The sequence below is a fragment of the Microtus pennsylvanicus genome, chromosome 2 (assembly GCF_037038515.1).
Source record: "Microtus pennsylvanicus isolate mMicPen1 chromosome 2, mMicPen1.hap1, whole genome shotgun sequence".
Classification (NCBI taxonomy): Eukaryota; Metazoa; Chordata; class Mammalia; order Rodentia; family Cricetidae; genus Microtus; species Microtus pennsylvanicus.
This window is the reverse complement of record NC_134580.1, coordinates 85,551,941-85,579,077: the sequence shown is the minus strand read 5'-3', so window position 1 is coordinate 85,579,077 and position 27,137 is coordinate 85,551,941. Positions and strand designations below refer to the sequence as shown.

At 44.3% G+C, this 27,137-nt stretch overlaps 1 protein-coding gene across 5 annotated transcripts in view; it reads right to left on the bottom strand.

Moving 5' to 3' along the window:
• Mpped2 (metallophosphoesterase domain containing 2) overlaps positions 1-27,137 on the bottom strand; it is a 180,432-nt gene that overhangs the window by 113,665 nt on the left and 39,630 nt on the right. For 3 of the 5 annotated variants that reach the window (XM_075961661.1, XM_075961659.1, XM_075961660.1), the window contains exon 3: positions 13,903-14,084. The exons of 1 other annotated variant lie outside the window; for it this stretch is intronic. In XM_075961661.1, coding sequence (XP_075817776.1) covers positions 13,903-14,084 — 182 coding nt within the window. Of the gene's footprint in view, positions 1-13,902; positions 14,085-14,282; positions 14,444-27,137 lie in introns of those variants that run through there. One more of the 5 variants, XM_075961658.1, reaches the window with a different exon arrangement.

Sequence of the window (27,137 nt, the reverse complement as noted above, 5' to 3'; positions counted from 1 at the left end):
TCAGATTGAAAACTAAAAAAAAAAGGTGAATTAAAAAACAAAATTCATCAGACCTACCCACTAGTGTGAGAAGTACTGTCTAGCCAGGCAATGAGCTTGACCTCATGGGGCCCTTCGGGTACTTCACCTCAGACTCCTCGGCACTTGCCAGTCCCTAGGCTGCTAGCCTGGCCTGCATGTGGGAATAGCCGTATTGAATTACAGGGAGACTGCTGTAATTATGTCCTTCCCTTTCATCTGCCTTGCAGGACTCCGAGTGAGAACGTGGAGAATAAGCTAATGATTTGCCACGCATCTCTGATGACCACTGTATTATGTGCATCATAATATTTTCATTTCTTCTTCCTGCACATAATGCCATGCTGACAGCAAGGTCAGTTATGTTACTAGAAGGGATTTTTAATGAAAACAATTATAAATTTAAAATAACTGTGTTTAAAGCATTTAACAGTCACCAGGGTCAAGTGATTACAACAGTTACAAGCCCCATGGGACATGTTCACACCAAAACAAAGTGAATAAATTACCTCAGCTGGCGCATGTAATCACTAAGTGACCACAGGGGTCAGGCAGCGTGGAACCCTGAAGAGGTTCACGTAAAACCAATAATGAAAATTTATCAGTCAAAGGTGGGGAGGGGAGATGACAAGAATCAGGGAGTCGAGTGATATACTAGAAGCAGAACCGAGTGTCTACAGAGCCAGAAAGGCCAGAGAAATGTCATTCAAAAACCCAGGGGACAGATGGAATCAAGACTCCTGGAAACAATAGGCAGACAGACTGGGGAAGGCGGGGGGGGGGGGGGGGATTGAAATGGACGTGATCTATGCAGCAACAGCAAGTTCAAAGCCAAAGCAAAGGCTATGAGATTTCAGTCCTCATCTAAGAAGTTCACCACATCCTGGAATGTCTCTGATGTAGGACAGTGATAGGAAGGGCTGCCAACAAGCAAATGACAGTCATCTCTAACATTTGCATGACACTGGACATCTCCCAAGGGTGGTCCTTAAGCTTCACCCAGGTCTGGGAAGACCTCTCTTTCACACACAGAGAAGAGTTTGGAAAGGGAAGCCACACCCCTCACGCAGGGAAGCATAAGAAGGATGCGGAGAAAAGTAGGCATTGATGGAAAGGCTATCAATTCCTAAAGACCTCACTAGTGACTCCATCCATCGAGAGAGAAATCCAGAAGCTGTAACAGTTGGTACACCTGAGATATGAACACAGGATGGGGGAAGAGAAGACATAGGAAGGCCAGAGAGAGTTCTGTAACAGAGGGAACTTTTGAAGTGGATGTTAAAGAGTGAACAGAGTTCCCTGAAGAAAGAGGATGAGAATGTATTTAGGTATTGGAACCAACATGAACAAATATTTATTATTCAGTTTACTGAGTACTGATTCTGCCAAGGCACAGTGCTGGCAGCCATAAAAGCTAGGGGACAAGACAAAGTACAGTCTTTAAATTATTTTATTAGTTCTTTGAGAATTTTATACAATATTTATTTACCTCCTCTCCCCCAACTCCTCCCAGACCTCCCCTTTTAGAATGCCTGCAAATACCTTTCTGAGGATTAAATGTTCTTTGTGTTATTTCATTTTCTATTTACTTAGTTTTGAATGGATTTTTTTTTCTATGCAACCCAGAACTCACGACGATCCTCCTGTCTCAATGCCCTGAGTTCTGGAACAAGAGACTCATGCCACCAAGCCTGGCACACCCTTTTATTCATTCATTCTCTCATTCTCCCCTCTACCTTTTCCTTAATGAGGTCTGACTTTGTAACCCAGGATGGCTTCATTCACAATCCTCCTGTCTTCGTCTCCAGAGTGTTATGATTAGATGCCCGGGCCACCGTGCCTGGCCTCTCCCTACATGTTCCAGATACAAGGACCCTGCTCTAAGATTGGAAATTGGGATGAAGGGGGCCTCATGTTTCTATTTTGGATTAAATGGTTTGGGGAAGTTGGTTGGGTTTTGGAAAAGTTGGTAGTTCTAAAGAGTTTCATTCTTATTCTAACAACACAATTTAAAAATAATAACATGCATTAATAACTCACCCCTTTAAAGGGAAATTCTGACCTAGCTTTTTCTCTTAAGCCGGTGTAGTGAGGAGTACATGTCTGTTTCTTGCTCTGCGGAGTACAGCTCTCTCAGGAAGGGAAAACACATTGAGTTTTAGAGTCCAGAGCTAGAAGCACAAAGAGAAGTCCTGTAACTTTGGCTCTTGCCCAGCTCCTGCACTGGCTGCCGTGTGACCCCAGGCTGTCCTCCCACTTCTGAGTCTCCATCCATCTGTCAGTAAGACAGAGCTAATGTTGTCTACTCACATCAACCTCCCCGGACCATTATAGAGCATTAATGAGCTAATATATCCTAAGATACTTTGAGTCCTTTGTATAAAAGCTGTCATATAAATTACAGGCACTATAATTAATGTAATTTAAGAAAATGGCTACCCATAACACAGAGGAACAGGTTCACATGGATCACAGAAGACCTGTCACCGTGCCCTTGGGTCACCAAGGATCCTGTCTAATGGGATGAAACCCAAAGCCGCTCATTTTAGAAAGTGTTTAGCTCCAGTTTCTTTCCAAGGAATTTAACTTAATTCTTTACCCAACCTGGGCCACACTTTAAGTTTGTCTTTACTGAGAAAATGCACCGATATATGAATTAGAAAAATCATAAAATAATTCATTTCTAAAACAAAGGCTCTTCAGCATAAAGACAATTAGTTAATGAGCATGAATCAATTGTTACTGGGACTAAGCAAACCCTCTTTTCTGATATTATTACAGACAGTGATACAAGATGTATGATGACCACAGGATAGACTATGTAGGCTGATCATGAGAACCTGATGAAACACTAGATTTTCAGACAATGAAAAAACAAAACATCAACAAACTAGACTGACCTGAGAGCTCAGTGGAAAAAGCACTTGCTCAGTATGTTAGTATTAACTGTGATCTAGAATCACCTGGGAAGGGGCCCGCAATGAGGGGTTGGGGAAATAGATTAGTGCCTGTGCGTAAGGCTGTGGAGGGCGGACTTGATGAGTGGGAGGACCTAGCCTACTGTGGGTGGTGCCATTCCCTAGGCAGAGGGTATCTTGCCACAGTAACAGGAAGCGAAACTACAGCACTGTTCAAGAATGAGAATTGGAGGTCAGCTCCCAAGAACCCAAATAAAGTTAGACAGGCAAGGTGGCGCTGGGACTTGGAGACCAGGAAGATCCAGGACAAGCTGGCTAGTCAGACCAGTCAAAAACTGATGAGCTCCAGGTTCTGCTTCAGTGAATAGTGACCGAGAAGAACACTCGGTGTCAGATTCAGATCTGTAGAGCATGTGCACATATGTTATAAACATGCAGCTATACAGTCCAACATACACACACACACATGATATAAGCCTAAACCGCTTGAAATATTAAATTATAACTCTAGGCGTGTAACTAGAAAAAACAAATATGAATCAAAAACTGAAAAAGATAGCATGACCAATACTATATTTTTGAGTAAACAGTAAGAAGTGTTGTAGGTATTAAACACCCCACATAAGGACCAGATTTATGGGACTCTGGCCCAGCTTCCTCTGGAAATCACAGGGAGAAGCACCCATGTCCCATCTTAGAAATGCCTCTTTATACTTCTCTATCAGGTCTACTGTGATTGGATACTTTTACGAGGCTGCACACCTCATTCACGCTGGGCTCTCCTCTTTGGCATGTGCCAAGCACCTCCCTAGTGAGCAGACCTCACTTTGCCAGATTTTCCCTCACAATGGCCGACTGCAACCTGCTCGGTCCACCAACTCCACTTCCTAACAATTCCAGCTGTCTAAAACTACTCAAAAGCCTTAAACAACCACATCATGCCCTGGAAGCATACAAAGACTCTAGACATAAATTAAACCCTGTGCCTGAGAACCTGGCTGAAGTCTGGTGTGCTGGAATTGTAAGGGTCATTCTGGAAGGAGAAAAGGGGACCATGGAGGGGAGAGCAAGTGATGAGAAAAAGATAAGGAATGGCAGAGAGATGGTAGGAGATGGAGAGGGGACCCCTCTACCAGGGGGTCAGAAATCAGCCAGAACCTGGGATGCCATGTGTGTCTGTTGTGACATGCTTACAGAGTAGGCGGTAGCAGGTCTCTGATGGGCAGGCAGAACCAGAGAACTCACTGTTTCTCTGTCCTACAGAAGGGGAAGTGAGCCAGTGGCCGTGTAGCACAGGGACTACAACTTCACTTCCTCCTAAATCCTGTTGTCCTCAACTCCTCTCCTCTTATGCCCTCCCAAGGAACAGGAAAGATATAGCAATAAGGTAGGAAGGATATGAGATGCATTTTGGAAACACTGAAGTGGCAGGTCACTTTCTTCATCATTTTCTACCTGGTTTGTTTATCAACTTGACATAGCTGGAGTCATCTGGGAAGAGGGAACTTCAATTGAGAAAGTGCCTCTATCAGATTGGCCTGTAGGTAAATCTATGAGGTAGTTTCTTAGTTAATGATTGATGTGGGAGGGCCCAGGCCACTGCAGGAGGCACCACCCCTGAGAAGGGGGTTCTAGGTTGTAGAAAGAAGCAGGCAGAGCACAAAGAACAAGCCAGTGAGCAGCGTTCCTTCGTGGCCTCTGTATCAGTTCCTGCCTCTAGCTTTGCCTGACCTCCCTCAGCAACGTGTCACAAATAAACCCTGTCCTCATGTTGCCATTGGTAAGAATGTTTGACCACAGCAACAGATGGCAAGCTAGGACACTACCTCAATGTGTTGGGCATGCTTTATCTCATTTAATCTCATAACAATCCTTGTGTTCAGCCCTGCTAACTAGTAATATTTCTCCTTTCACAGATGAATGGACCGAAGATCACATGATTAACAAGGTTAAAGCAGAATTTAAACACAGCAGATTGCACTCAGTACTCACATTGTTCCCGATAGCATACTATCTCTATATGACAACACTAGATACACACATGCTACAACACAGTATGTACAGCCTAGTTATGTGTGGGCTATGGGATGTACTGTCAATCTCAATTTTTTTTTCTGTATCATTTTTTTTTACCTTTTAAAAGCAAAGACCTGCTGTGGAATAGTTGTTTAACTATGCAAAGATGTGTTGCATTTGTTAACTATGCAAAGATGTGTTGCATTTGTTAACTATGCAAAGATGTGTTGCATTTGTTTATGCAAAGATGTGTTGCATTTGTTAACTATGCAAAGATGTGTTACATTTGTTTATGCAAAGATGTGTTGCATTTGTTAACTATGTAGAAATGTGTTGCATTTATTGAATTATGTAAAGATGTGTTGCTGTTTCACCTTGTCTGCCTAAGACACCTGACTGATCTAATAAAAAGTTGAAAAGACAATAGCCAGGAAGGAGGTATAGGTGGAACTTCTGGGAAGGGAGAGTAAGTAGGAGGAGAAATTTAGGACTGAAGGAAGAAAGAGAAAAAAAAAAAAAACAACCAGGAGCATGCCAGGGACCAGACAGACACGGAGGAAGCAGGAAAGTAGGACACACAGAATGAAAGGAAGGTAAAACGCCCCTGAGGCAAAATGGAGATAAATAGAAACCAATTCAATTAAGTTAAAGGAGCTAGTGGGACAAGTCTAACCTAAGGCCGAGCATTCATAATTAATAAGTCTCCATGTCTTTATTTGGGAGCTGGTTGGAAGCCCAAAGAAAATTCCAAGTACAACCACCTAAGCTTTCAAAATTAGAAACAAAAATAATGTGCAATCACTTTCTAAAAGCACTTAAAGGCTGAAGATTTGCTTCCAATAAGGTCATTCAAAATCACGTGCCACAGATTCTCAGATACCAAGAATATTAAAGAGACACAGCAGTCTTTCACACGGGAAACATGGTACCACACAATAAAAGCGCTTTTCTTAACAATATATGTCATTGGAAGGAGCCATTCTATGCCTAGGAATAAACCCTACAAATGTAATTCATGATGTTTGCAGGGCAGAGCAAGAAGGATGCTCACCAGGACAGTGCCCATGGTAACGAAAGCCTGGGGACACCTTAGGTGTCCAGTGGTAGAGATGGGACTAACAAATGACAGAGCAGAGCGCCACACTGCCGCAAGCACAGCATGGCAGGCTGATTTTTAAGTTACAAATTAACATGTACAGCCCTGTGAAGCTTTTTTTTTAATTGTCGTTAAAGTCCTCAGAGAACGTAGATGTCTTATTACTAAGGGTGTTCAAAACAGAAATGAAAGTAGAAACATTTCCAAGATGATGTCTGCCAACTATTAATTATTCTGGAGATGGGACTGCAGAGACACATGTATTTTCAACTTTGTGCATGTTCACATATTTGGACTTCTAAAATTAACATACATGTATCTTAACACCAAAGTATTCTTCGGGGAAGATATTCAAGGCATCCTGCTTGACGTGAAAGTTGTTTATACTTTGTTAAGGAACTGTTACAAAACAGCACTGATGGTTTTTTCTGCAGAAGGTATTTGTGTGTGTGTGTGTGCAAGTGCGTGTGCCTGTGTTAGAAGAAGAGCAGAAAAAGAAAACGTTCCATGAGGACTCAAATTAAGATTCATGCGGTTACGTCTCTTCACAGGTGTTGTTTCCTTCCTACCACAATCTCTGCTTTCTAAACTATAAGTATGAACACACGAAAGACATAGATGAGGATAAAAGCTGAGGCTCTGAGGGCTTTTCCTGTTGTACCAACAGCAAGCTCACAGGAAAGGGAACATGGTCTTTGGAATGGAGCAAAATCGATCTGTGCGTACAGCTGAGATGCTGGTTACAGACTCACAGCTAAAACCATTCTTCACACAATGCTCCTACAAACGGAACATTCCCAAAACTGTCCTGGACACATTTGCATTCTCCCTCTTGGTCTTAGAAGAACTGAAGCTCAGACGTATTCAGTGATAATCCAAGCCAAAGAAAAGCCCTATTCGAGGTTCATGGGATTGGAACTGTGTTAGAGGGGCTCTCTGACCATATGACACTCTATTACTATGTATGAACTTTCGGCTGTAAGAATAGACCACATACCCTTGTATTCACAATTTATTGTGTCAGAAGGCAAACAGGAGCAGCAGAAGCAAACGCTTCTTAAATACTTCTGCACAATATGCCAGTCACTAGCAACAAGGAACTGGATGCTAGGAAAGATTTTAGGAGAAGAACAGAGAGGGGAAGGAAGACAATGGCTGGAAGTACGTTTATGCGATTTTAATGTTTGGGCTAAAGTACAGGACGAAAAGTCTTATACTTTATGTTCATTACTTCAGTGATTCAACAAACATCTGTGTACATCAGGTGTTTGAGGAGCCCCCGTTAGGGGCTCACCATTGTCCAGCAGAGTGAAACACAGGCAAATGATTCTGTTTCAGTCACAGGATGGCTTCTACAGATGTCTGGTCACTGTGTTAAGTTAGAAAGAACTATTCGACCATCATTAGGGATAAGTGAGCTCTCCTAAGAAGGTTCTATAAATAATCAAAAACAGGGTTTATAAAGCAGAGAGTTGGGAGGGGCATGCTGCATGTGCGGAGCGGGAAGGAACTCGATGTGGGGGAGTCCCTGAAAGTTGGCTATGACTTTCAGGGGCTAAGCAATCAAATAAGAACTCCTAAAGACCCCTGGTACAGCCGCTACCAGCATGTATACAATAAACAAGAGGCCTTCCAGACGTAAGCTGAAAACAAGAAGCCAGCCCAGAAGAAAGCAAGTGGACAGTGATGAGCGCCCATAAACAGGCATTGGTGGGGAGAAGACACGGCCGACAGAAACGCGAAAAGACACCTCATAAAACGTACCTCCAGGGAAGGTGGTATTAGAGGCCGCCGGTGTTCAGAATTTAAGAAAAAGCAATAAAAATAATCACATTTTAACTGACAGCTACTTTGTCGTTAACAGGTTTAACCCAAAGCTGTGACTGGGGATTCATTTTTTGCCAGGGTGGCAAAAGGAACTGTTGTGTTTGGGTGGCGGGGCCCTGGCTCAGCTGCCCAGTATCTGCCTGCTCCTGACATCCCAGACAGGACTATATTAGGACTATATTGTTTTATAGTGGTATATCATTAGGTCTTAATAAATAAAGCGAGCCTGGAGATCAGAGAGAAAAACTAAGTCACTAGAGGCCAGGTAGTGGTGGCAGACAACTTTAATCCCAGGATTTGGGAGACAGAGGTAGATGGATTTCTGTTAGTTCAAAGCCACCCTGGGCTACACAAGATCAACGCAGAAACAGATCCAGGTGGTGGTGGCTCATACCTGTCATCCCAGTACTGGGGAGTTTAAACTCAACACTAAAGGGGACTATAAGAAGGGAGGAGACAGAGGCTCAGGGCTCACCTTGCAGTCGTCCAGCCTTGGTAGAGGTAGGACTGCTCTAGCGGCCTTTTGCTCATCTTCAGCTTGAACCAGTGTATGCCTCTGGGTTTTTATTATTTGTGCTACATCATTTAACTATCATTCCTTTTTAACCTGGGGAAGAAAGATGTCTCCATGTCCCTTTCCCACAATTCTACATTCACTCTTGGCCCTAGAAAGCACTTGTCTTTCTAGCCCTGGCTGGTTCCCTAGAAGACAGCAGCTAGGAAGAGTGGGAGGCAGCTTTTCTCTGTAAAGACAGCAGATCGGGGTGGTGATCAGCCAGCTGGACCTTGGAGTCTGATAGATTCAGATCCAAACCTAAGGTCACTTCCTAGTTGTATGCACTTAACTAGTTAATGATACTTTAGTTCTTACTGCCCTGATGAGTTACCCAGAGGACTACAGAGATACATGAACGGGGCTAGCCTGAGAAACTTACTCTTCATAGGGAAGATGTGTGCCACCTACAAAGTTCTAGTCCCAATTTGGCCATTTACTGAGTGACCCTGGGCAATTCATTTGACTTCTGCAGTTCTGATTTCCATTGAATAAGGAAGTATCTAGATAAGGAGGTGCCTGAGGGCTCTTCCAGCCTGAACACAGTGTCACTGTGGAGAGGGAGGTTTTGCTCCAAACTGTCTTATTTCCTGGGTCAGCCACTTTGAGTTTCTGCATCTTGAAGCCTGTACTGCAGACTCTCTCAGCTTCAGCTCTGCAGTAACTGTGAACAGCTACCTTAGTTTCTTTTCTGTAGCCGCGCTAAAACACTCCCACAAAAGCAATGTAAGGGTGTATTCTGTCTTATGAGAAGTATACATCACTGGTGTAGGAGGTCCTTCCGTGTCTGTGTTGCTTTCCTTGGTTAATAAAAGCTTTGGGCCTATAGCAGAGCTGTAGGGGAACAGAGCTAGGCGGGGAAAACTAAACAGAATGATGGGAGGAGAAAGAGAGATCAAGAGACACTGGAGCCGCCAGAGACAGACATGCCGAATCTTTGCCAGTAAGCTACTTCCACGTGGCGATACACAGATTAATAGAAATGGGTTAAATTAATGTAAGAGTTAGCCAATAAGAAGCTAGAGTTAATGGGCCAAGCAGTGATTTAATTAATACAATTTCTGTGTGGTTATTTCGGGGCTAAGCTAGCCAGGAGGCTGGGACAAACAAGTGGCTCTCCTCCTATACACACCATAGAGAGGAAGTTAAGGCAACGGGAGCCTGAAGTAGTTAGTCCCATTGAACCCACAATCAGGAAGCAAAAGGCAATGGATGCCCATTGCTTCTCTGTCTCCTTACTCTATTCTGGGATCCCAGCCAGGGAATGGTGCTGCCCATAATGGGTGGGTCTTCCTTCATTAGCTAAGGCAATCAAGACAGCTCACAAGGTCTTGCCTAGGTGCAAGTCTCCCAGGTGATTCTAGATTCCATCAAGGTGACACTAACCATCACACTGTCACACACCAGAATGTAATAAGCTGAATCATGTGGCTGGTCTTACGTCAACTTGACACACAAACTAGGGTTATCTGAAAAGAGGCAACTCTATTGAGAAAATGCCTCCATAAGATTGGGATGTAGGGTTTTTTTCTGAATTAATGATCAATGGGAAGGGCCCAGCCCACTGTGGGGGGTGCCATCCCTGGGCTGGTGGTCTTAGGATTCTATAAGAAAGCAGGTTGAAGAAGCCAATAAGCAGCACCCCTTCATGGCCTCTGCGTCAGCTCCTGCCTCTAGGTCCTGTCCTGTTTGAGTTCCTGACTTCCCTCAATGAGGGACTATATGTGGAAATGAAAGCCAAATAAACCTTTCCCTCCCAGCTTGCTTCTGGTCATGTTTCATCACAGCAATAGGAACCCTAACTAGGACACCTCACAACAAGCATTAAGTAATATTTTTATTATTTCCTTTCTTAACAAAGAAGGTTCCCAAGAGCCAGGAGGTTAAACTTTTATCAAAAACAGCAAATAAAAAACTAGGTGTCCTCGACTGCTTATAATGTCAACAAGAGATCTCACTCTTCCACCCTTGGGCTGTCACTAGCTTTAGCTTTAGCTCAGTGGCTACAGCAGCTCATCTCATAAATTACTCCATATTGATAACTTTCTTGTTACCCCTGCCCTGTGGCATATGGCCACACTAATGAGGGCCTGCCATCTCTGAACCAACACAGAGCTCATTAGGATTCTTAGGTCTTATAGCTGGTGGGTCAGGGTGACAGTCAAGAGGAGCAGGACCATCAGATGAAGGCCATCTTTCAAATACGTGCACTATTAACATCTGGTCAAACAGCTATCTGACTTCCAGGTGAAGCTGCTGATGAAGCCACAGCTCTTCCCAAGCTCATAAGCTCACGGGTGACACGAAGTCACGCTCCTCATTCGCACAGCCTCGTGTTCATCCCATGAGCAGACCTGTGGAGATCACTTAGCTCCTCTGGAGCTTTATTTATTATTGCATTTATCTATCTATTTATAGTGTAAACATGTGTAAACACGCGTGTGACAGGGTGAGTGTGTGGAAGTCAGGTGACAGCTTGTGGAGGTCAGCTCTCTCCCTCTACCATGTGGGATCTAGAAATAGGAGTGAGGTCATTACACTTGGTGGCAAGGTGGCCTCATCTGCTAAGGCATCTCACGATCTCCTTTGAATTTTCTCATCTACTAAATGACCTTGGAGAAGTTATCTGTAAAATGAGAATAACCTTGGCAAGCAGGTTTAGAGTGCCTGGCCTGTCACTGAACCAGATCAATCCGATGACAGAGAAATAGAGCATGAGAGAAGGTGATGTTGTTTGCAAAGATCAGGATAGTAGAAAGGAAACAAAAATCAGTCTGAGGCCATTGGACTTGTATGACCCGAGCTGGTGAGAGTTGAAAGTCCAATTGTAACAAATGCCTTCATCACCTTGACCTCTACCTAGCAAAAAGGGCTGGAAGCGCCCTTTCCAGGGGAGAGTTTCCTGCCTGAACCAAGTGGCAGAGTAATCACACACCATCTCTCACCCTCTGAGCACCCTGAGTTGCCCTGGTAACAGTGAGCTATTCTCAGCCTTCTCTATGGGAACCCAGCTTCTCTCCCCATTTCCCATGGGCTCCGGTTGGTCTTCTGTGCTACACCCCTTCTTGAGACCTCTCCCTGGTGCCTCGCTAGATCAGGGTGGGGGTTAGAGGGAAGAGAGGCAAAAGGAACTGGCGTGCAGCGGGGCTTCAGCTTTTGATTTCCTTATCATTTTATTTCCTTAGTTACGGCACATTTCCATTTATGGAGCACTTTCCCTTATAAAATCTCCAAGTGTTTATTTCTAATCTACTAAATAATTCCCCTGACCTCTTCTTGCTTTTACCCTCTAAATATCTCTTGATGGTTCACTCACCACATTCCCCATTCCATTATTAATGGCCCACAAAACCCACTACCAGCAATCATTTACTGATTAATCTGCACAGCAATCCAAAAAGACAGGTAGTATTAATCCTTAGTTCTGCTGAAGGAAACCAAGGGGGAAAAGGGTGAACTCAGACGCCCAAGGTCAGTGGCTCCACTAGATTATAACAGGACCTAATCTGTCTGTATTTCTGTGACTACCTCCGCCTGGCTGTACCCTTCCTGGAAACAAAACAAAACAAAAACCAAAAGCACGGTCAATACCTAACTTAGCTGCAAAGAGGTGATTGATAAGAGTGGCTAAGATGGGAGCTGGAGGGATTGCCTTGGACACTGCACACACACACAAACACACACACAGACACATACAGAGAGAGAGCCTTTTAAAAAGAGTAGCTAAAAAGAGATAATACTTGAAAGAAAAGTTTACCAAGGCAAAAAAAAAAAGTGAAACAATTTGGATGACACCCAATTCTGCCACAGTGAGACTAAAAACCCTCTGAACTTCTTTGCATCTCTGTCATCTATAAAAATGAGATAATTATGTTAAATGACTTCTAAAATATCTGTCTCCTTTAAATACGACTGAGCACCTACTGAAAGGGCAGAAAACATAAAAGCTCCCAAATCGGATGCCGAGCCCACCATAGCCTGGCGCATCCTTTATTGCTAAAGAAGCTCAGCTGCCACCCAAAAACATGCTGGCGGTCAGCAGCAGAGCAGAGCTGTGGAGTGCCGGCTCGAGACTTTAACCATAAGTAGTCCTTTCTCCTTAGAGATAAGTCAATAGAAACAAAAAGACACACACATCAGAAAACGTACATTTTAGTTCTTGCTGCCCAAGGTGATACTCCTATCTGTTTAAATGTTTGTTTGTAAATACATGTCTTAAGAAATAAAAAGTATAATCAATTTGTTACACTGTCCTTAAAAGGAATAAATACGGACATTACACTAAAATGTTGTCAAATGAAAGTAGCCAAGAATGATGGAGGTTTGGACTCTGACGACAGTTATGTCCACGCTGATAGGCATGCATGAACACCAGAAAAAGCAAACTGCTCACAGTTAGGCTTATTATTCATTCTCAATATATTTTAAACATTCTAAGCATTATTTGTCAATTATCACACATATTTTATCATCTCTAATCAACAACTTAGAACTTTCCCATACCTTAAGTTTGACAATAAACAAACAAACAAAGTTTCTGCCTAAATCTCCTGAGTCATTTTCGTTGCTCACATAATATTCATGACATCATTCTTCTGGATTGAGTTTCTGCTCGAAACTATACATACTTCTTTAGTGTCTTCAGAAATTCTCTACCCTTCTTTGTTTTTTTTTATTTTATTTATATTTTTTATTTCCTTTATGGCGTGGGGACTGAGCCCAGCAGCTTGCAGATGAGCAGGTGGTAGGCGGGTACTCTACCACGGGGCTGTACCCCAGCCCTAGATCTCTCTTCTCACACAGGTGTGAATACCTCCAGGGTGGCCTTGCTGTGCTAATATCTGGCAGCTGCCCTCGTCGGACCCAGTGTTTTGCTGAATTGTGAACCTGTGGGTCCATCCCCTGTGTTCAGGAAAGTCTATTATTCTGTTTCAGGAGTGTGTTGGGGCGGAGGATGTCTGCAAAGTCCTGGCCAGGGTGCAGGCCACTGCAGAGAGCTGCTGTGGACAGGACAGTGCTCAGGAGGGACTGGGCTTCCGAGAGGGACTTTCACAACCTCTAGACGGATTCTAGTTACCGAGAAGTATTCTCTTACTGCTAGGCCATTTGTACATCTTTGATCATAATACCTTGGAAAGACTAGAGCCAATGAATTAAAAACATGATTCTAGGCCTTGTGTGTGCCAATGAATGTCCTCATTAAAGCAAGATGAGGGAACGTAGATCGGTTTCAAAGCTTCCCATCTCTTTGCCCCAGAGCTGTCGAGGCCAGGCACTGAAAGATGCACAGTAAAATTAAATATCTAAAAATTCATCTTTAATTAACAAAATTGGATTAAAGCTAGACACCACGGCATATCATACAAGAAACGGCTGAGCTGGTTTCCAAGTGCTCTAATTCAATTAGGACGCAGTGAGTGACACTCAGACCGGGAAAGGTTAATTGGGGCCGCCAGAACGCAATCATTCCTTACCTAACCAGTCATTAAACTTCTTAACCTCTGAGGGCAGTCCCAGCTCGGTGAAATCGCCTGTGTGGAGAAGGATGTCCCCATAAGGCATCTGGATACCATCTGTTCTGGAGTGTGTGTCTGAGATGCAGACAAACCGCGTGTGGCCCGCTGGTTTTGGAGTGTCATATGGGATGGGGTCGACCCTAAAGTAGACATAACAGATCCCGTAACAGTTAAACACGTTAGAACCCTCGAGATAGTCATCACACGTACATATCGACTGTCGACATGCACACACCCAAACAATCCAACCTAAGGACAGAAGGGCCCCTGGGGGATGGGGAGAAGACAGCATTCCTCGTGTACAGTCCCACTAGGAGAATCCAAAATGGGTTACTTACCTGGTAGGAAAAAAATTAAAAGGAAAGCCGGGAAAAAAAGAAAAAAAAAACCCCAAGCAACTGATAGTGATTAATACTGAAGTTTCTGGATATTGAGCCCCAACTGAGGAAGCAAACGTCTGCCTTTTCTCTCTCATCATGTTCCTACTGATCCCAGCACTCATTAGGAAGGGAGCAACTCACTTATTCGTTCTTAAACATGCACGGCTTAAGCAATGAATTAATTTCCAGAAAGCAGCCTGCGTGTGCTGTCAGCTGAGCTGCGGAGACAGCACGGCATGTTCCGTTTCCTTTCCTGACTCACTCAGCACCCAAGTCTTCGGATTTTTGCTAAGAGGTTTGCTGCTTACGTTGTAGAGAGGCAAAGGGATGCTCCTAACAGGCCCTTAACACAATGCATGCTAGAAGAACTTTGTGAAGTCTTTCCCACCAGGAATTACCTGTAGCCCAGGCTACACTTTAGGTTACAAGGACGCTCAGACACCCTGGGCACAGAGGCTCTTTAGTACAAACGCCATGTCCTCTAATGCATTTGAATATATCTCTGTATGCATTAATACGTGTATCGTTCCAGAGACCCAAGCACTGTGAAATTACACAAGGGACGTAAGAACCAAAGGCAAAGAGATCAACCCACAGCAAAGAAAATGAAACAGAACACTTTTGTTTAATTGAGTGTAACAAAGTGTGCTAAATAAACTTGGTAAAGAAATGCAAATCTGACTCTCAGAGCAAACAGTTTTAATTATTTAAGAGGTCTGTCCCTACGTTAAGGATGGTTTAACCGTATCAACTCTCCACTGACAGCGCCCTTTAATTTCTCTATAGCCATGTGCACGTATCGCTGGACCACAGAGAGAAAGCAGCAGTGACAAAGGCGAAGAGAAGGTCACCAGAGAAGCAAGTAGGCACCGTGGGGACTGGAGTGTAAGGCACTAAACAAGGAACCCCGTGTTTTACATCACAGCCCCACCCTTGAGAGTCGGCAAGCATCAGAGAACACGGGGAAACACGTACAAACCTCTGATGCAGAATGCCTCTGCAGGGTTTGTTTAATGTCTTTCTCTTTCTCTGTCTTTTTAAAGAAACAATCTATTTCACAAGGTAATTGAGGTAAGAAAATAAAGACATTCGTATGCAGCCTAGAGAGTCCTTAAATTTCTTCCATGTGAGCTTAATCTTTTCATCTTGGTCAAAGAAGCAAAGTAAAGAAGAAAGGAGAAGAACAAGAGGGAATCAGGAGCTGGGTCGCAGTTATCGGAGTCAAGCCAATCAGAAACCCCCTAACAGTTTAACTAGTGCAAAGTACATTGTAAAGGTGTATTCTTCCTGCAGAATATGCTGCTACCACGGAGAAAGTCTACTAGCCCACTGATCTCACTTGCTAGCCTTCTTATATTCCAGGACACTTTATCTTTTAACATAGGAAAAAATACAGTCTTCTTTCCGTCACTCAACTCTCCCCGTCAGGCTCAGTGGTTCCTGTCTTAGCAACATCTCCAGTCTGTGGAAGTAGCTCTCCCAGAGGCTGGGTGACTCTTCCACTGTAGCTGACTGTGTTTCCCACTGGAAGGGACAGGCATGGCTCCTAGACAGAAAATTCAGCGACTCACTCTAACAAAACTGCTGCATCCAGACCCAATCGACTGCATTTGAAGGAGACTTTATTATTGGGTCATTAGGAATAAGTTAAATGTTGGAAGTATGCACGAGTCTGTGTGCACATATCTTTCTTTCCCTGTGCTTATTTAACCAATATATCAGACACGGCCCTCCTCTGTAATTCTGCCAAGATAACAGGCAAGGGTACTGCATCAAAATACTCGGAAGTCCACTTCAGTATGTCAGGGATTCATCAACAACATCATTTTGAACTAGGTGGACAGAAGGTAGCACATGCCATTGTGAACAGACCCCTTTAGTCTGTGCAAGCATGAACACACGCAATAACTGTACAGATCGTTTCTGCCATCTTGACTACATGTTGGACAGTGAACTCTGTGAAACCATGGGAAATGCCACTCACTTTTCAAGTCACTTCACCCTTCTTCTGCACCCTCCCACATCCTGCAGAGAAACATGTGCATGCCCAGAATGAATGCATGGAATCCAAGGTAATAAAAATGGGGGTGGGGACAAGCAAAAGAGAGAAAATTCCTCACCTCCACTTTGATCCAGAATGAGATGAAGAGGCCAAATCAGACAGAAAGAGGCACAGAGACGCCTCACCCACGGACATTATGGGTGTGACATTATCTGAGAGAAATGTCACACATTTGGGGGATACAGAGAGGAATGATTGAAAAAGGGGGTTAGGGACGTGGGGAAGATAAAAACAAATACAAAATGGATACACACACTCTGACCTGGAGACCCTCAAGTCCTTTCCTACATCAAGTTCAAAGCAGGAGATGTCTGCAGAAGACAGGACAGGGCACCATGCCACAGCTACACCCTACTACACCTTGATGAATATCACCTGGGAGTCAGGGGCAGGAAGGTATCTCCACCCGCGGACTCCAAAACCGACAATAAGATGCCTGGTACAGTAAGTTTCAGAGGCGATAACTAAGGTTGAGACAACCCTGGGGGAAACTGGTACTTCCCAACTGGGCATCTGATAAATGCTTTGAGAAGGCAAGTCAAGACAGACAGACACTCTTGCTACAAAGGATGTCCATGGGGACCTCTGCAGGAGGCAGACCCACTTGTGGGAAGACACACACTCCCTCCGTTTTCCTTTGTACTCAACAGCTTTGCCACTGACTGCTTGTGCTACTGACTTCTCAGATGACCCGACATTTTCCCTTGAGCATTGTGTCAAGTATCCAAGGAAGTGAGTATTTTACCAAATGCCCTGGAAGCCCCAGGGCCAGATTCAGATAGCAGAGTGAGATTTGCACATATTTCTGAGTGCTCCCAGGGGGAAACAAGATGACATGGAAAGACGAAAACAAAACAGAACAATGACAAACAAGACAAACCCCCAAGTATCATAAAACCCCAAGACAGGGCAAGATCTTATGGAAGTGTCTGGTTCGATACTTTATACAATGCTTACATACTCTCGGTTCATTTCCTGCCTAGCTAACATAAATTTCCATCCCAAAGGAAAAGGAGCTCTCAAGCCCCCTCTCTTCTCCCAGTGTTGCTGAAGTTCTATTCTTTGGGTAGTTTTGGTTCCATTCAGACAAACTACTGTAGTTCTTCCTATAGATTTGCGCGGCTCTTAACTTTGGTCATAGAAGCCTCTTTTGCGGTGGACGGTGGTTAATGCAGAAACTTGTAACTAGTCAATGTGCTGAGCATCGATAACTCAGTGTTCGACTATGGATAGGCCGTTTCTTTGAGCTCTCACCATTCATGGCTCAGGAACTTCAAGGTAGAGGGAGCTTAAAGAATTTCAGAACAGGCAGTTTGTCCAGAGAGCTGTGAAATGCTGACTTCCAGACATGATCTGGCTGCTACACACACCACCTCACAACAGCTATGGCTAACCACTCAAGACCTGTCTAAGAGCAAACCAGTGAAGATTTTAGTATGGATGGTAGAGGTCTTTCCCTACCTGGCAGCTCCTGGCAACCTATGGCAGATGAAGAAGAAAGAGTTACCCTCCTTTGGCAATGTGGCCACTGTTAGGTTGTTCATGCTTCAGTGAAAAACTGGACACCAACATGTATGTGGGAAGCAATAATGGGACTCAGAAGATTATTAATAACAAAAAATAAAAATAAAAAGGATAGTAAGCTGAGGTGGGGAGGCCCGAGGGAAGTAGTGTTGCATAGATATGTACAATACACGTGGTACAAATGTATGGAATGTTCAAAGAATAAAAAAAAATTTACTCCCCCATAAAAGATTTTAGCTCCAGATTCTGCATCTCTAGGGAAAGGCACATGGCTCAGGGATGCTAGTGAATTGCAATCCTAATGGAGTCGTTTGTTGTGGGCGAGTTTCTGAATTCCTTTGAGCTTTGTTTCTCCCCATCTATAAAATGAGAATACCAATGCCTAATTTGCTATGCTGCTGTGAAAATATGAACTATCAAGTCTGAGGCAGAATCACAAAGGAAGTAAGTGTGGCTTTGGAGCCAGACGATAGGGCTCTAAATCCCACTCCACAGGTACAAGAGTGTGTGTCAGCACACGGTCAATGAATAACCTGAATAGGAGAAAGTTTCCTGTTCCTCCCAACTGCAGGGGTTTCAGTTCACGGGCCTGTTGCTGTGGGCTTGTGTTAAGGCCAGACATCATGGCAGAGAGTATGTGGTGACTAACAGAGACAGAGAGAAGGGTACAGGGTCTCACTGTTTCAAGGATATGTCTCCCATGGCCTCCCTTCCTTCCAATAGAGTACACCTTCTAAAGATGCACCACAGGAGAGCAAACTAACTTTGAACAGAGCAAATGGCCTTTGAGACATTTCAGATCCAAACTATACATGATGAAAAATCACAATTAGAGACTTAAACCTTTGTTTGGTTCCTTCATCTAGAAAAAAGGGAATATAATGGTGCCCATTACCACATATATGTTCAAATGTATACAATATGCACATGCATATGAAAATAAAAGGATCTCTCTTGCACATAACATATAACATAATAATGGACACAGAATCCACTCTGAAAAGTTTCTTCCTCATGTCACTGCTTCTTGGTCCTCAGTCTGCATTCTGAAATAATTGGAGAGTAAGAAGCCAGTTGCTTTTCCACACAACAGTTCTCCAAATATTTGAAAACATACTCTGTGGTACCCTGTAATCCTTACTCTGGTTGAGTGGCCAGTTTATCCAGTTTTCCTGCATGTGACAGGGAACCTAGTGGCTTCAGAACCCTGGAGAACCTGTCCTAGTGCAAACACATTGGTTGGAACCCCTCCATTTGTAGTGTCAAATTCATGGTGTGTGTGAGTTCACAGAACAGGGAGCCATTCCTGGAAAAACAAGCGCTACTCCAGACCATGGAGAGGGCCAAGTGAACATCTCAAACTCATCTCCACTTAATTCCCCATTTTATTGCTTTGTTTTTTGTTTGTTTGTTTGCTTTGTTTTGATTTTTTTGAGACAGGGTTTCTCTGTGTAATTTTGGAACCCGCCCTGGAATGCACTCTGTAGACCAGGCTGGCCTCGAACTCACAGGGATTAGCCTGCCTCTGCCTCCCGAGTGCTGGGATTAAATGGCGTGCATCACCAATGCCCAGCCTTGTCTTGTTTTCTATGTATGAGTGCTTTGCCTTTCCATATGTTTGTATACCTCATATCTGTCTGGTGCCCTCTGAGAGCAGAAGAAGAAGTCAAATTCCCACGGGGGTGCTGGAAACAGAACCTAGGTCCTCTGTAAGAGTAGCAAATGCTCTTTCTTAACCATTGCACATCTCTCCAGCCCCAGCCTATACCCATTTTGTGCCAAGTCTCAAGTGTTATTTCTAAAGCTTAACCAAATGCTGTACATTCAAGCAAATGAAGTATTCCATTATTTTATACTGGCACATTGGTGTTTTCTACCACCACCCTCCATACCATAATAGCACTGCTTTCATTATAGTCTTTTAACCGTATCTGTTTTTTCTCCTAGTTACTAATTCATACAGAATTGCAAGCCTCATTGATAAATCTTTAGGAAAAGCCCTTATCACACGGCATGGATTTATTCTTTAGACCATGAGCCCTTGTGTATACAATTAGCCTCTCATCAGTGTGAGAGCAGAGTGTCACCCTTATCAAGCACTTTAATGGGATCTCGATGTATTTATCATCTCCTCTTACACTCCAAGCCCATCATATCACGCTTATGTAATGTGCTGACTTTATCTTCAAAAGCCTTCCATGACATTAAAGTGTTCGTTTTTAACATAAAATATTTCAGATCCCATGAAAGCTAAAATTATACGTGTGCTGTTATGCCATCAGAACTAGACGTTCTGCTAGATAAAGACAGACGCAAAACCTGCAAGCATAACAATAAAAACACATAAGGGTTGGGGCTGGAAGGAGGGCTTAGCACTCAAGAGCACCGGTTGCTCTTCTAGAGGACTGGGGTTCAATTCCCAGCACCCACACGGCAGCTCACAGTCACCTAACTCTAGTTCAAGGGGCTCCAGATGCCCCCTTCTGGCCTCCTTGGACATCAGACATGCACACGGTACCAAGATAGGCATACAAACAATACACTCAGACACATAAAAATAATTTTAAAGCAAGCAAGAAAACAAAAAATTAAGGAGTAGGCTAAGGATTACAGAGATTTTAGAGTGGAAAAGACTCAGCTTGACCAAACCTGTGTCTTCTACCAGCATCCGTTTTACTTGCCTTCTTCCCTTTTCCTGTTCAAATTTTTAAGGGTCTTGCAATCTCACACGAATTTACTTTTAATTTGTACCTGAAGAGTAGTATCTATGTTGTCATGTTTGTCATATTTTTCAATTACACATTAAAATAATTTTTTTATCTTAGCTTTGGCCACTCTAACACATATAATCACCCAACAGCAATAATAACGCATCTCGCACTCTGCGAAACACTGATTGGTGTAAAATGACTCGCACTTCCTTGAGGAGTCAGAACCAGAGCTAGCATTCAGGTTCTGGGGCTCTCGACTCACATCTCTTTGCATCCGCTTAGCTTTGGAAATCACCTGAACCTGAAGAAGGCGCTTGCTGTTAGGCCTGACAGCTAGAACTCAGTCCATGTGACCTGCATCGCAGAGGGAGACAACTGACTCCTGGAAGCTGTCCTCTGCCTCCACATCTACACACATGCACCACACTACACGCGCACACACACACACACACGCGCGCACACACACACACACACACGCACGCACACACACACGCGCACACACACACGCGCGCACACACGCACACACACACGCACGCACACACACACGCACACACACACGCGCACACACAGGCACACGCGCACACACACACACGCGCACACACACACACGTGCACACACACACGCGCGCACACACACGCGCGCACACACAGGCAAGTACACATGCATGTTGTGCATGCACACACACAAATAACTAAATAAAATGCAATAAAAAATTAATGATAAAATGCCAGTAATTCAACCCCCTAAACTCTGTCAACCAATAAAATTTAAAGAGACCCTCAATTCTAATAAAATTTACCACCATATTAAGTCTCTCAAAACCTTAACAGGCACATTAGAGTGCACCAAGGGAAAGAACAACATAAAAGTTTGGTTTTTAAAAATATTACTGGACATTAGGGCTTTTTTTGTAAAGATTTTAAGTCATAAGCACAAACTGTGATTTCAAATGTGCATCTCTGGAGAAGGGCTAATTCCATTGACAAGCCAAGAGGCCCTGACTAGGGACGTGTGCTGTTACTGCATCTGTCCTGTGAGAATGTGGCTAGTCTTCCTCCTTTCCTCGTGTGTATAGAGAGAGGGCCAGCTCCAACAGCTACAGGGCTCCAGAAAAACAATTCAGCATTTCCTACCTCCCCACCCCACCCCCGTTTCTCTGTCTCTGTCTTTCTCAAACAGCGTCTAATTTGACCCAGGTCAACTTTGAATGTGTTGCTACATAGGCAAGGCTCGTGCTGAATCTTGTAACTCCCTCCTCTTCCTCCCTAGTGCTAGGACTGTGGGCCAGCGTCATCATGCCTGGGTGCTAATGTTTCAACTTCCCAATCTGCCAGATTCTACCCAGAACTAACCAGCAGGGCTCTGAAGGAGATCTACGAAGTGGCAACTCCAGCCTCTAGGCAGAGCCTCGAGGAGTACCTGCTGCAAAGGGGAACAAAGGGGCTGGAATTCCAGAGACCACACAAAACCAAAGGAAAAGATGTCCAGTCTAGCTAACATGCTTATGCTTCCAAAGCGAGCTGCTCTCTTCTCCCTGAAACTGTGTGCTGACGAAGCATGACTGGTTTGGGCCACCACACCCCAGAACCGCCACCGAACTGAAGGGGTGTGCCGAGCGGAACCGGGAGTATAAATCTGTTCCCATTTGCTCTGAGGGCACCGCTTCCCTGTAACCGCTGAGGCGCTGTATCAACACCGTTCTATCACCAACTAATTACAGCGAACAAAGCCCACTGCACAAGAGCGTGCCACCTCTATTATTTTTCCTGAGTACGAAAGTGCCGTGCCATCGACGTTCAGTGAATATTAAGTGGTAACAATTGAAATCGTGTGGCGCTTCATGAGATGTGAATTCACTGTCCTACAAGTGTGGTGACATGCCATGTGTTTGTATCCGATTGTATCCTGTCAGGCTGGCTACCCTATCGGCCACGGCAGTCTCAGATGGCACAGCACAGCGTAGAAGTCACCCACTGAGAAGACCTTGTTCAGGGTCAAATGTCTGAGTCTACTCTAATGTGACAGCTATGTTACCTAAAATTCTGGATAAGGGCCCTACACTTGTGAAAAGGTGGTGGTGCCTAACACCTTCCTCAGCGTCCACATTCTCCCACGCAGTTGGCTGGTCAGATAAGTCGTTCAACAACCATTTCTTCACCTCTTATTCATCTGTGCACCAGATACCACGCAGGCACTAGGAGGGCACAGACTGTTCAGGACTCTACACCAATCAGTTCACTATTTAAGAAAATGCGATTGGCAAGCGTCGTGGTCATTTGGTTATTTCACAAGGACTCATTGAGCATCTCCAGTAGCCCATGGATTACATGCAGTGTGGTGGAAGCAGCTGTCTGCAGCACCGCAATGCACCGTGTGGCTTGGGTATGTAGGATCTGGGAAACCACAGGCAAGGGTGGTAATGGAGGATTTTGTAGGGTGTGGGACAAAGGAGAACATAGGTGGTAAGGCCTGTGTGTGGGTAGTGGGGACGGGGCATCCCAGAGGGCTCGGAACATAGGGCATGGTGGGGGAGGGCATGTTCCCTTTGGTTAAAGGAGTCAGAAAGACGAGACTCCAGAATGGTCCAAAGCTGGAATTTGATGTCGGATAAAAACAAACATAGAACTTTAAAACTCAGGAAGGAATAACGTTGTGCATGGAGTAAGAGCGTGGAGCTACCTAGGCTGTTAGGGACTTGTGCATAAGCTGGCGTTTCTGCAAGAGTGTCCCCGTGACAGTGAGAAGCAGAAGTTGTGAAGCCCAAGGAAAATGCGAGGGAGGCTGAGCCACAGAGCCCAAATATGAAGCCTGAGCCTCACAGCTTCAAAGGGCTCTTAATTTTAGAAAATTAACCTGGCTCCACACAGGGGAAGAAGAGGAGAGCAAAAGAGGAAAGGTTACCTCAGAACTGCCTGCAAAATCCCTGTGCGTCCCGTGGTGGAGACAAGTTGAGTCAGAAGGGAAAGCAGAGCTGAGAGCAAGAAGGAACGGCTATAGGGAGTGATGACGTCATCCGTGGACTATCACACTCCATCACACTCATACTTACACAGACTTAACATCAACAGGCACGAGGGGCTGATGACGTCATCCATGGACTATCACACTCCATCACACTCATACTTACACAGACTTAACATCAACAGGCACGAGGGGCTGATGACGTCATCCGTGGACTATCACACTCCATCACACTCATACTTACACAGACTTAACATCAATAGGCACGAGGGGCGTGATGACGTCATCCGTGGACTATCACACTCCATCACACTCATACTTACACAGACTTAACATCAATAGGCACGAGGGGCGTGATGACGTCATCCATGGACTATCACACTCATACTTACACAGACTTAACATCAATAAGCACGAGGGGCGTGATGACGTCACACACAAACTATCACACTCATACGTACACAGACATCAAGGAGTCTGCACAAGCAGTCAACTAAGCAGCCTCCAGCAGCTCTGTCTCGTACCCTTTTTACCATACTCTGATACAGAACACTGATACAGGCTGGGTGGTGGTGGCATGCGCTTTTAATTCCAGCACTCGGGAGGCAGAGGCAGGCAGTTCTCTGTGGGTTCAAGGCCAGTCTGGTCTACAAGAGCTAGTTCCAAAGAAATCCTGTCTCGAAAACAAACAAAACTGAACAAAAAAAACACGATACACTATCGACTTGGCAATGTTAATGAATGAGAGCAGTATTTTTAGAAGCTGGGCACTATACAATGTACTAAAAAAAAAAAGGAAGAGCAGGGCCACTTCAAAAAGGCTTTTATGGTCACTGTTGGTTTTTTATTTCCCAACTTTTGATTAGTTGATAGAGTCACAAAACTCATCATGCTTAAGGCAAAAACACAATTTTTACCCAAATATAAGAAATCACATAGCATGTTTCAAGAAGAGTGAGCAATTCTAAGACGCTTAATACGGTTCTAACATTTAACTACTTTATAATCAGTCGTAATGATTTTTACACTTAATAGTTAAGTCTCTGGAGGCTGTCCTGAGTGATGAAGACTCTTATCTTTATTTTTACCCCTAGCTGAAATGGCTAACTAACTGTTGAATGGCAAACACTGCATCCACCCACACAATCCACGGAGAGCACCTTCTCCCCGCTCTGGGGAGGTGGAGGGGCAGCCAAGGTAGAGTTCCGCACCGCACATCCTGTCCAAGAGTGCTATGAGCGAGTCACTAAAGGTGGGGGACTGTGGCTAGTCAGCTAGCTGCTGGGTTGTAGGTCTGACTGGCACCCCAGTACTCTTTCTACTTCTGACAATACCACAGGCAAGGCTACCCAACATTACCTATATTATAACCTCTGTGAGCACTGCCCAAGCTCTGCCTGGGCTTTCCTGTCGCAGGACTGAGGAGGCCTACCAGTAAGAATGCTGGGCAGTCGGTCCTCTCCATCCTGTTCGGTTAGCCTCTCTATTTAGTCTAGCGGTTACAAATCTTAGCCCATCTGGGAAATCCAGTCCCGTGCCTGTTTTTGTAACATTTTACTGGCAAACAAGCACATTCATACCTTTAACTATTGTCTATGACTGCTTTCAATACACTGGGGCAGAGTTTTATAGTTGGAACTAATACCATATGGCCTGTAAAGCCTAAAATATTTACTATCTGGACCTTTAAAGAACAGGTCATACGCACATGCATGTATGCACTCACAGAAAAGCAAACACTCCAAAAGCAGCGAGACCTAGTCCCTTCTATGATGCCTTCCTACGGGAAAGGGGGCAGGGCTGATGAGAACTTAGGCCAGGGTGCTCTTTGGGAAGGAGGCATGGGTCCTTGGGAAGAACAGGAGGCGGAGTTTGCTGTGGTAAAGGTTGTCCACAGGTCTTCTCTTTTATAGCAACATTCAAATTCCGTTGGTTAATGACACTTCTAGGAAGTACAGGGATGACAGGATTGATAGGCAAAATTCAGAGAAAACCTCTTGAGGATTTGCTATTTTCCATGTGACTCAGCACAAAATAACCAGGATATCACATTTATGGTGGCACCGTCAGAGCGTCTACAGCAAGGTTCATCATGTCAGGACTCAATCACCCAACAGACATTTAATTTTATTATTTTAGGATTTACTTTATTTTTTAATTATGTGTGTGTGTTCGGTGTATGTCTATGTGAGCGCAAGTATCCGAGGCGGCCAGAGAGTTTGTAAATACCCTGGATATGGAGTTATAGATGGATGTGAGTTGCCATTCGGATGCTAGGAACTGATTGATCCCAGCTTCTCTGGACTAAAGTGACTAAACCTGTCTAATCCTCAGTTCTTCCGTCTGTAAAATGGGGTTGATCATAAGGCTTGCCTCTAAGGCTAAACAAAGGCACAGCCACGGAGCTGGCACAGCTCCTGTGGGTTCCCCTCAAACTGCATGCATTGGAAATTAACACAGCAGAGTTCAGAGGTGGCACTCTTGCCTGCTGATGGATTAACAGGACTGTCATCTTCACAGTGACTCTTCACCAGCAAGGGAGTTTATTCCAAAAGCAAGTTCGGCCACCACTTGCTCACTCTCTCCATCTCTCACCTTCTTGCTTTCTGTCTTGGGACCACACAAGCAAAAAGGCCCACATCTTGATCCCGGATTTGCCATTCGTTTTATCCATCAATGCTGAGGTCCAATGAGACATGGGAATGAAGGGGCGTATCTGGAAACGGGTCTACACTAAAGAGGGCTTCTTTTCTTGAACCCGCACTATGAGAATTTAGCATTTTATCAATGAAGAACAGAGTGAAGCTTCTTTGACATAAAAGGAAAGTATTTAAGTTTGATCCACTGGTTTTTTTTTTTTTTTTTTTTTTGGTTTTTCGAGACAGGGTTTCTCTGTGGCTTTGGAGACTGTCCTGGAACTCGCTCTGTAGACCAGGCTGGTCTCAAACTCACAGAGATCCGCCTGCCTCTACCTCCCAAGTGCTGGGATTAAAGGCGTGTGCCACCATCGCCCGGTCAAGTATTTAAGTTTGGAAGAGGAAAATGGGAAGTTAAGGGAGATGGAGTCTTGAGTTCAAGTTTAGAAAGAAGAATGTTCCAGTGGGCACATTTGCACGGTGACATCTCCAGGTGTGAAAGCTTGTGCCTCTCCTTCACTGCAGCATCAAGATTACCAGATCCCAAATACCCAAATACCAATCTTTACAATGTCCAAGCATTAAACTTCACTGCAGTTAGACCTAATTAATTCAGTATCTGTCAAGAATGAAGTAGGTTTTTTAAAATTTATTTCAGACTTTATAAGCAACAGAAAGCACAAGCGAAACTTCCTGAACCCGAAGGACAGATGGAAGTTTGTAGAGATCAAACAAACAACAGCACGCAATAGCTAGTTCACACGTGTGCACACACTTGTATGTGTACACATTAAAACAGCACACAAATCCCGAGAAACCCTGATCTGACTCTCAGGAAGATGAGTCTCCCCATGCCTGGTCCTGTCATTTCCACACTTTATTGGTCACACGATGGTTCGCATCCAAATCGTTCCTGTTC